The sequence below is a fragment of the Pezoporus wallicus genome, unplaced genomic scaffold (genome assembly GCF_028554395.1).
Source record: "Pezoporus wallicus isolate ANWC-B61680 ecotype Strahan unplaced genomic scaffold, APGP_CSIRO_Pwel_v1 contig_8042, whole genome shotgun sequence".
Taxonomy (NCBI): domain Eukaryota; kingdom Metazoa; phylum Chordata; class Aves; order Psittaciformes; family Psittacidae; genus Pezoporus; species Pezoporus wallicus.
In genome coordinates, this window is record NW_026639380.1 from 2,527,438 (window position 1) to 2,538,227 (window position 10,790).

Genomic DNA, 10,790 nt, shown 5'->3' on the forward strand with positions numbered 1-10,790 from the left:
TTTTTTCATTATTCATTAAATTAACAAAACCTGAAGTAGTTCAGACTGGGTGTCATTGCTCAACGTTACTGTTTACTTGAAGAGTTCCAGCTCCTAGGGCTTTATAAACACCAAATGGAAACTGGTCCCAGCCCAAAATATATTACACAAGACAATCCTATTGTCTTAAGTATCATAAGAAAAGCAGAGATGCTTCATTTCTTTGAACAGGCCATCTACTAAAACACTGCACAGAATTCAATTATAAGAAGAACAGTTTATTGTGTGCTACAGAATGCTATTGGAAAGAAATTAGGCACAGAGCAGCATACCAGACAAATGATACTTCCAAATATACCCACTTATTTTCAAGAAGTCTTTTCAATGCTGGATGTAGTAGAAAGCTGTGTATTAATGGGCTTATTGGTATTAGCTGTGGATTTTATGTAGATGTCTCTGTATTCCTTTGCAAGTTAGTTTCTTTCCACCATCATCCACAATTATATTGCAGGCCTAAATGTTCCAAGTGTATCAGCTTTTCCATTGTTCCAGATCATTACTATATTATGGAAAGCTATCTTTAAAGGATAGCATCTTTCAGCACAGCAGAAATTCACGGTTGTGCTGGCTGCAGTAGTTAGTTTGCCAGAATTTCATTACAGCCCTTGCTAGTGCTTTACAAAATCTGGGACGTTCTTCAGCTGCTCTCACCCACTGGGGTAGTTCAAGCTGAATGGCATCAACAGTGCCAGAGCTATGGGAACCAAAAGTCTTTGTTATGTATCCACCACTATAATAGCTCCCATTATTTGGGCTAGGATTGGATGGAGAAGGCACACAGACATAACTGTTATCTTGTTCTTCAATATATTTACCCAAACTTCTGTTCCCTGCAACCAAAGTCTGAGAAGACACATTTACTAGTTGACTGGCCAGATGGCTAATTGAGGAACACAATGCAGAAAAGTCCCCCGAGTTAAGAGAAGTTTTTGAAAGAGTGTAACCTAATTCTATCCATCGTTCAGGATGTGCTTGTCCATGGATATCCAGAATCAGGCCCTCTGTCATCTGTCTTTTTGCAGTGGTCAAAAATCCCATGTATTCCTCCCATGCCTGTTCTGCTTGGGGAATTCCAAAGCAGGCTTCTTCCTTTACCCTGTTAGCATCCATCTTGAATCTCTGAAGGTGGTTTATAATGATATGTGGGAATAAGCCACCAGTAATGTTGTTGATTTCTTCAGCAAGAGCTTGAGCAACCTCTATAGTATACCTGTCTTGGTTGGTAGACACTTTGCATTTCTTATAACTTTGGATACTTCCAGGAGGACACTCATGAGAGAAAATACAAGAGGATGTCTTTGCATCCCAACAAGCAGCTTCTCGATCAGGGATGTCTTTGGGTTCCATTGACCCACCGTGTGGGACAGAGAGAATCAGGTTCATGTTGCCCACTTGATATTCTGTGAAATTATTATGACCAAATATAACCTCTTTGGTGCCAGTGGATTTCAAAAGCAAATATAAAGTGGAAAGGAGGAACATATACATATTCTTCATTTGCTGCTGGAAGACTCAGCAGTATGGAATATCTCAGTACCTACATAACAGAAAAAGAGAAAGGGTTTAGATTACTTACAGCTGGGAGCATATGAGAGACTGTTCAGCTGCTGCTGGAATCATTGGTTACTGATTAACCTATTTTAATATTGTTCCATGTGGCACAAAGAAGAAAAGTATTTGTATGAGAAATGAAATGGAATAGAGCATAGTGTGGCTAGATGTAACTGATGCAGTGTTTCCAAATGACAGTATTCCCCCAGAATAACAGGGTGAGGGGTATGGTAGATCACTGAGCCTCCTTCATTTCCCCCGAAAGCACAAACTCTATTTGATCATTCTATCTGATCCCAGAAAAGCACTAGATCCCAGCAAAATATTTGAAATAATTTCTTTTCAACCAAAGTCTCCCTTTTTTTCACCTCTGAAATTTAATAAAATTCTAACAAAATTTGCTAGAACATGTGTATCTCATTGGCCTGTATGAAATGTCTTTCTGTTATCCACATGACTACAGGAACTAGAGGCTATGTCAGCTCAGACCAGCACTGGGCTCATATAAAATAAGCAGACTGATAAAAACTGAGGGCTACAAAGCTCAACCTCTAGCTGTGTTCCAGGCTGAGCTAATTTGGTAGCATTATAGATACTTACCAGTGAGTGCATTAAGGAGTGACTCTATTCTCTTTAGTTCTTAAGTCTCCACTCTCTCCAAAGGAGCTAAGATGTTTCTAAGCCTTTGCTAACTCTGCCTTTTTCGGAAAGCTGGAATCCATCAAGATGCTGGCAGTGCTTTCTGGTTTGAAGGCATTACACCTTTAGAAAGATCAGTGTCTTGAGTGTAACCATGTTGGATGGATATGAAATGAGTGAGTCAAGTCAGTGAAGAGCAGAATAAGAAAAGGATACTTTTCACTTCCATGACTAAATAAAAACTCTCAACATAGGTTAGAAGAGGAGTACGTAAGCAGATGCATTTGAAGATGAGGCAGGCTGCCCTGCTGTCTGTCCTGCCCCTATCATTACATCTCCTGCAGAGATGCAGAGGATAAGAGGAGCAGACAATGGACAGAATAAGAAAGAAGATCTGCAAGAATCTGTCCATAGTATCTGGCCTGAGAGTGTGTGAAAGCAGCCAGCAATATTGAGAGGGCAGGATACAGTATGGAAGCACCCTCCCAGCAGGTGCCTACTCTTGGAAAAGGGCAATTTCACCCAAATAATGCAGCAAAGTATTATTTTCCCACTATGAGGGAATCCTGCTGGCTTTTTAGAGATAAACTCTGCTGCCCACTGAGCTCATCCACACTAAGGAGCCTGTATATGAAAAGCAAACATCTGTCTCCCTCTCTTCTTTCTGGGCTGAAAGTACCAAAACAGTTGAGTTTGACTCAGATCCCTGAGAATCTTATCAGTTTTCCTATAGAGCATAATTAACAGCTTTTTTAATTTCTTTTTAACCTTTCAGTTAACAAGTGCTTTTACTTAAGCTACTAGGCTAAAAGCAAGTTTTTATCTAAGTCATTGTATAGTTCATGCTTCCTCAGATTTCCTTGAGACACAGACCTTCACCTACTAGTTCACTGTTTGCATTACCGGAAACACTGGGGAAAAGAATATTTCAAAACCCCTTTTCTCAGAAGAAGAGGCTGCACATGCAGAGAGTGCGAGTGCGAGTGCAAGTGCAAGTGCGAGTGCGAGAATAGCTTACCTGAGGTATAGTGAGGCCCAGCACCAAGTTAAATCAACAGCAACAACTCCCAGGCGCTGCTCACCTGCCCCAGAAGGACTTCGGTTTCCTTTGTTTTAGGCTCTCATCTTAAATAGGATAACACAGCTGTTCCTTTCCCACCCCCTGCTAAACTGTTTGTTATCATCTGCGGCAGCTTGCTTGTCTTTTTGCAATTTCTTGTTAATGATTGAATCAAGCTGTTAACACTACTAGATCAGGCCTTAAAGATATGTGGAGGGAGAGCTCTATATAATTCTCAAACTGGAAGAAAGTTGCCTCAGCATAGCTCAGGCTCTGGGCAGACCTGGAGAGTCTGGACGACCTTTATGAACCCAGACTGCTTTTCTGGACGACATCCGGGGCTGCAGCGCTAAAATGTGAAGTCACAGTAATACAGGCTAGAACTGCTATTTTGAACTTCATCATAGCAAAGCACACACCTTTCCAAAGGATTTTAACTCAAAGGGATGGTGTTCGGAGAAGCACAGAAGCATGTGCAGCTAGGAGGAATATGCTAGAGAATGTACCTGTTTGTCTTCTTCAGCACAATGGTGGAAGTCCACATGCATAAGGAACAAAATAACAGGCTCCAAGCTCTCTGTTGATCATAGCTAAACTTATGCTATTTTAAACTGGTAGCAATCACTGTGGGACTAGTTTGAAGGCTTACCTATAAAGAAAGGGAGAGAGAGTTGCTCCTTCCTCTGCACGTGCAAAAGTGAAACTGGACTGACCGTGGCACTTTGCTTCAGCTGGCGCTTCCTCTGTTCCAGAGGTCTCTAGAGGCCAGTTTGAGCCATGCAGCTATGCGGCACAGGGGCTTCAGCTGCACCCAGATGTGCCATTTCACAACAAAGGATCACAAAAGGGAAAAAAATACGCATTGGTATACTACAAGCTTAATGTGCTTTTGTTCTCTATACTGACACGTTTATGGATACCGAAAAAACACAACAAACCTGCAAGCACCACAACCACACCAAGGGAAAACTTGGAATAGTCAGTATCATCAGTAAAGGTGGCAAAACTTGTAATGAAGAGGGTTTTGAGGTTTAATGGCATAATTCTGGTTTTAATTTTGGGGGTCTTTTGGAGGAAGCCTAGGAATTTTTCCGAGACTTCACCGTAGGAAAGGTGATAGGATATATCTGGTTTTGTGCACACTCATATATGCATTTAAAGCCATCTGTTACGAGAAAATACATTTTCTGCACTCAGAATCAATCCAAGGTATGCCTGGCAGAGAAAAGAACTGAAACAACTGGAGATGGCAAGCTGAAAAGTCCTCTGAGTTGAAAGATGAAGACAAAAAGGCAGATTGGCAGGGTGGGGACAGGGATGTCCTTTGGAATACTGGAAGCAGAAGGATCTCAACATGAAGAAAGGAGAAAATACATCAATTTATAATAAGAAAACACAGAGACATAAAGAAATGTAGAAAATAAATAAAGAAATGTAGAAAAAAATAGACAGACTGCTGGTGTTTTGTTTTTCACAGTGAATCAACCAAGTAGTCTTCAATGCAGGAGTCTTCCATGATGCTGATTCAGTTTTGCATCCATGATCCAGCATAGTATGATTTCTTTTCCTGGTGTTCTCACGTTGTTACTGATGTGCAGCAGTTCACAGCTACATGTTGCTGACGGATAGGATCGCATTCTACTTCTCATTATGTATTACTTCAGAGTATTTTTAATAAGGAGTGAAGAACCACAGTTAACCAATTGTCTCTTGGTTGTGATAACTGGATGTACTGTCTGTACTTTTCAGTATTTTCTTAAAGAATGAATCAGCAAAATGCACCTCTTTCCACATCTTCTTTCAGGCTTCTCATTGTAGAGTAAATAATGAACCAGGTTCCTCTAAGCTTCTACAGACAGTTGTGCAAAATATTAAATTACTTCTATGATATTTTTTTTTTCAAATGGAAATTCCTTCTAAAAAGTAAATCATTTGCACACCCCCATTAAAAAAAAAAAAAAAAAATTGTTGGGCCCTTACATGAAGAGACAGGGGTTAGCATTCTAGTGCCTCTAGAAACATACGGAGCCTGAGAGATTTTATGAGTGTTACAGGTAATATTCCTGCATGCATGCCCACCTGCTGTAACAGCAAACTGTTGCTGCAAATACACATACTTCGACTGTTGCTTATGAACTGACGAAAATGCTTTCTGGTGATACATATATGGTGAATTTAAAAAAAAAAGCAGCAAAAATCACCTCTAGCCCCTGAGCTACTTCACTGTGTTTCGACAAAAGTCTTGCAAGCTTCAGTGGGGTTTTGCTTGGATTTGGGATTGTCCTCCTTGGCTTAATTCTCCTATACATCCCTGCCTTAGCACTGACAAACCTCTGGAGAGTAACAAGACAGCATTTCACATCATTAACATGTTGTGTCTATACAGGTACTCAAAATGAATGCAGTCATCATCTATAAAGTTTCAGACACAGTGACTGGGTGTCATGTCTGTGGCTCATATATCCTCATACTGACAATGTGTACAAGAAAAGTTTTCTATGAAGGTAAATAGAAATTTGAAATATAACTCTTTTATGCCTCTTCTGTATTGTAAAGACCAAGGAAGATGGCATTTTTACCTGTGTTCAGTACATCCATAACAGAGCACAACCAACCTATCATTGCAAGGCACTGTAAGATTGTGCAAGCTGAGCTTGTGTAAGGATCTGAGTCTGGCGACAAAGAGGAACAGATTAGATTGAGATGGCTGACACACAGACTGCCTCAGGCATTGACTTTCCTGCCTTCCTAGAAATTGTTGTCCTCTGATGTAAAACAACATGGCTGGTGAATCAGCCAGCTAGTTAATAACAAGAACTAAAATAGATGTGTTACATACTGCCTATCACTCTGGAAACTAGACTGGCTACTGAATCATTGTGGTAATCCATGGCTTGTTTCATTCTGTTACAGCTGGTCATCTGCTTTAACTTCTTTGACATAATGTATGATCCCTGTTTAGACTACTTGAGTTTTGGTAAACTACAGATTAATAAGAAAGGAGGAACACACTCTGTGCTGGTTTTGGCTGGGATGGAGTTAATTTTCTTCCTAGTAGCTGGTGCAGTGCTGTGTTTTGGACTTAATCTGAGAACAATGCTGATAACACAGTGATGTTTTACTTGTCGCTGAATAGTGCTTACCCTGATCAAGGACTTTTCAGTCTCTCATGCTCTGCTGGTCTGAAGGGGTACAAGAAGCCAGGAGGAAGCAGAGATAGGACACCTGACCCAAACTAGCCAAAGATGTATTCCATACCACAACACGTCATGCCCAGTATATAAACTGGGGGGAGTTACCCAGAAGGCACCAATCCTGGCTCTGGTCAGGCTGTGTAACAGTCAGCGGGTACTAAGCAATTGTGTTCTGCATCACCTGTGTTTATGTTTTTTCCGTTCCCCTTTTAGTTTTATCTTCTCTCCCCTTGTTACTTCCCTTATCATCATCATCATTAGTAGTGGAAGTAGCACATTGTAATTTAGTTATTAAACGGTTCTTATCTCAACCTGTGGAGTTTGCATTCTTTTGATTCTCCTCCCCATACAGCCCAGGGTGGGGGGCAGAGGATGGTTTGTGAGCAGCTGCATAGTACTGAGTTGCCAGCTGGGTTTAAATCATGACACACTTAGTACACACTGTCAGATAAATACAGCTAATAAAGCTGAGCTTCACAAGGACGTTTTTCAGGAACTGACAGCAATTAACTGTCAGTTAATATCATTCTTGCACATTAGAGTGATTGTTGCTCAGCATATTTCTCATGGAACCACTTATGAATCCAAAAAATACAAATCTTCTACCAAACCTACATCCTCTCACTAGTATTTCTGTTGATAAGTGAGATACCTTTCACATAAATCATGTTTTTGGCCTGGTTTTACTGAAGCAGATGGCAGTTGCAATATTAACTAGATAATCTGGGTTTTTAATGACTTTACTAACAGTATTGACACAATATTTGCCTCATAAATGAGGAGCTTTTAAAAATATCTCCTCTGCTACTAAATACAGCTTTAAGAATGTCTTCTCTAGACTTCTCTCAAATGTGTACAAGTGTGTACATGACTTTGTTAGTGCCATTGAGGTCTGGCTTCTTAGCTAAGCTAAAAAAAAAACACAAACCAAAGTGTGAAAATATGGAAATTTTAATAAAAGGCAGATGAAGGGTGCAGTAAATGTACTACTGCTGTCTATCAGAGAGAGACTGAATTTCTTTTCCTACATACTTATTGAATAGTCAAACTAATTGGCAGCCAGACCTTCTGAAATAGAAGTGATCAAATTTTTATTCACTAAAGACAATACAGTGGCAATAAGAAGGAATTCACTGAAATTTTTGAAAAACTAGTATAAATCAGACACCTGATCAGATGTCACCAGAACTGGTTGAAAGCTTCTGCAAAGTGCCTATTTTCATTCCAAGTGTTTTAATCTACCCTGTGAAAACAATTCAAGCAGTGCCAGACAATGTAGGGAAGGAAGTTTACTGAAAATCTGTAAGATGTCCTTGTCCACTGTGGTGCACAGTAAGGACAAATCTAATTTTGCTTGACCTTGGCTGTGAAAAGATTAGTTGTCTGCATCCAACCTAGTGATCCCATTTCCTCTCTATAGTCAGTGTTGAGAAAGAAGCACTTCTCAAGGTACTTTAGCACACTTATCTTGGGGACGTATCTTAAATTTCCATTGGGGGTCAGCAAGGCTGTAATCTATAGCTCTTCTTTTTTATTACATGAAACAAAACAATTGTAAAGGAAACAAAAATGTTCCTGCTACACTTTCTATTTCTATGTCTGTTTGAAATGTGTTCTGCCAGTCACTATTACAAAACAAGCCAAGGAAATAAAAAACACAACAGGAATTTGGCATAGTAATTTGTAGTCCTAGCAAATTCTCCAGATACATGAGCTACCTGTGAAAGGAAATGATTATATATATTATTCTAAGTTTTGTAGACAACCACAACTCATTGCTACTCTTCAGTTTCCTGTAGTATCTATGGGAAATAAAACTGCAATACTACAGTATTCTTTAAAGGAATCACTCACCAAAGTATTATCCTCTGACTACTTCCTTCCACAAGGCACTGTTGAGCTGAAGGACCAGTATCTTTAGCCATTTTAAGTCAAGACAGTTCTACTGTCTTGTTAAGTCAAGACAGTTCTACTGAGTCAAAGCCTTTGACTCACTGTGTAAAACTATTATTTTGTATAAGCTATGAGATGTAATGAAAGTCGGTCATAGATAGTCAGGCTGAAGATATGTGTAACAAACTGAATGTTAATGCATATCATGCTAACTCTTCAGCTCCAAGATAGCCACCCTTTCACATTTAAGGAATCAAACAGGAAAATCTGAGATGAGCAAGAATTCTGGATCTCTGGCTTCTTTCAATGCAAGTTCTTTGGCTTCAGTGCTTCTGACTCTGAGGTTCACCTTATGACCATTTTTAATGTAAGCTAGAGGAAACAATCAAAAGTAGATCTAATTGAATTGCTCTTGACATTTTAAAAGGTATGGATGTATTGTCTACCTTGATTATTGTTCTTCCCATTAACACAGAAGTTTGAAGGAAAAAGAAATGTCAGAATTTATATAAGAACATATTCTTAAGAGACCCTAATCCAAATGGAATTCTAGTTGCAATTGAATTTAAACTTCCAGAGCATATCAAATACAGACAGAATCATGGAGTGAAAAGAAGAATCAGCAAAAAGAAATTTAAACAATATTTTCAGCTTTAAAACATCTTGCGCTGTTACTGTGGCCAGATTATTTCTATGCATTTCTCAGTGCACACACAATATTCTTAAGGAGCTATAATTCAGATGCGCTTTTTCCAAAGTGCACTGAATTTAGGCCTTGCTGTCCACTGTCTGGAAACATTGTTTTTCTGCCCTGCTGACTGAGTCAGAACTATACAGACTTCAAAATGGAAAGCTCAGATATATTTCTCACTGCAGATTTTTATTTAAGCATACCTTTTTGTTAACTAACAAGAAAAAGAAGCTCTATGACATATCTCAAACTCAAATATTGTCGACTGTTGATCATTTTACTCCAGACAATCTAATTTTCACTCATAACTTGAAATCCTTGCAGTGGAGCTGCAGTACCAACATCTCAGATGGCTTGTGTTGTGGCAAATGTGGCGCTAGTCTTGATGTGGGAGATGTCACTGTGTGCTCTGACCAGCCCTCTGCTGGAGGACTGTTTTCTTCATTTCCATGTTTAGGCTGTGCCTCCTGGAGTGACATCAGGATCTCCTCAGGACACAGCAGACATGTCACACAAGGATAAGCCCATCCGATAGTTCCTGCCTGTGTAGGAAACAGGCAGGGGTGGGGGAGGGAAGGAAAGCTCTTCAAGATACTCTTAAGTGAATTTATGCTATTACTTTTACACCAGTTAGTTATTACATTTATGCAATATTTATTTATGTTATTTATGGTATTTATGCTATTCCATGAGGCCTGGAAGGGCATGTACAACCATGTTGCTCAGGAATGGAAAACTTAATCATATAAATAAGTCATTTCCTGTTTATAATTACAAACATACCAGATATTTAAACTCTGTGAAATTTCAAACGAAGTATTACATTTTATTCCTCCTCATTTAATCACATTTCCTCCATTCCAAGACAGTATCGTAATTTCTCATATTCTCTTCATAGAGACATGACCCCTAATCAGGATTTTATCACCAGACCTTCACTAGGAGCAGCTTAATAAAGCAGTCAAACATCATGCTTTCTTTTTTAATTTGAGAAAATCAGTGAATAAAAACACCTGCTCCAGTGCACTGATTAGTCTTTAGAGTGCTGGCAAAATTCTAGTCCAGTGATCTCATTACTTGTGGCTGGAAACGTATTGTATTATTTCCAGTCTTATCTAAGTACTCGCTCAACAAATGAAGCAGACATGCATGCTTTTACGAGTGTAGAGAAAAATGACATACATAATCAAGTATTGCATGCATAGTCTCTCATTTGTTCCAATTCTCTCCCCATTCTTTAGTTTCTATACTGTTTTTTTTTTAGCAATGTATGAGGACAACAAACATCAGGAGTAAGATCAATCTGAGACTATTTGAGGTTCCAGCATGTGTGAAGGAAGAAATTAAGGTTGGCACTGCAGACTCCCTTATCATCCTAGTCTGGAGAGGGACTTTTTACATGGGCACGTAACAATACAAGGAGAACTATTTTAAACTGGAAAAGGGTAGATTTAGCTTAGACATTAGGATGAAATTCTTCCCTGTAAGGGTGGTGAGGCCCTGGCACAGGTTGCCCAAAGAAACTGTGGCTGCCCCATCCCTGGCAGTGTTCAAGTTCAGGTTGGACAGGGCTTTGAGCAACCTGGTCTAGCGGAAGGTGTCCCTGCTCACGGAAGGCAGGTTCTAACCAGATAAGCTTCAAGATCTCTTTAGATGCTTAAAGTAGCCGCACTTCCTTTGCCAGAGGCAGATTTCAGAGCCTGTTTTCCCCGCATTTGCAGCT

General features: G+C 39.6%; 1 protein-coding gene across 1 annotated transcript; it reads right to left on the minus strand.

Annotated features, from left to right (window-relative positions):
• Window positions 1-292: 292 nt before the first annotated feature.
• Window positions 293-4,024, minus strand: LOC130602031 (uncharacterized). Its single transcript, XM_057414529.1, has 2 exons — window positions 3,939-4,024; window positions 293-1,576 (listed from the first exon to the last, which is right to left on the minus strand). The coding sequence occupies exon 2, from the start codon at window positions 1,534-1,536 to the stop codon at window positions 577-579; it is 960 nt and encodes a 319-aa protein (XP_057270512.1). The 5' UTR covers window positions 1,537-1,576; window positions 3,939-4,024; the 3' UTR covers window positions 293-576.
• Window positions 4,025-10,790: the final 6,766 nt, after the last annotated feature.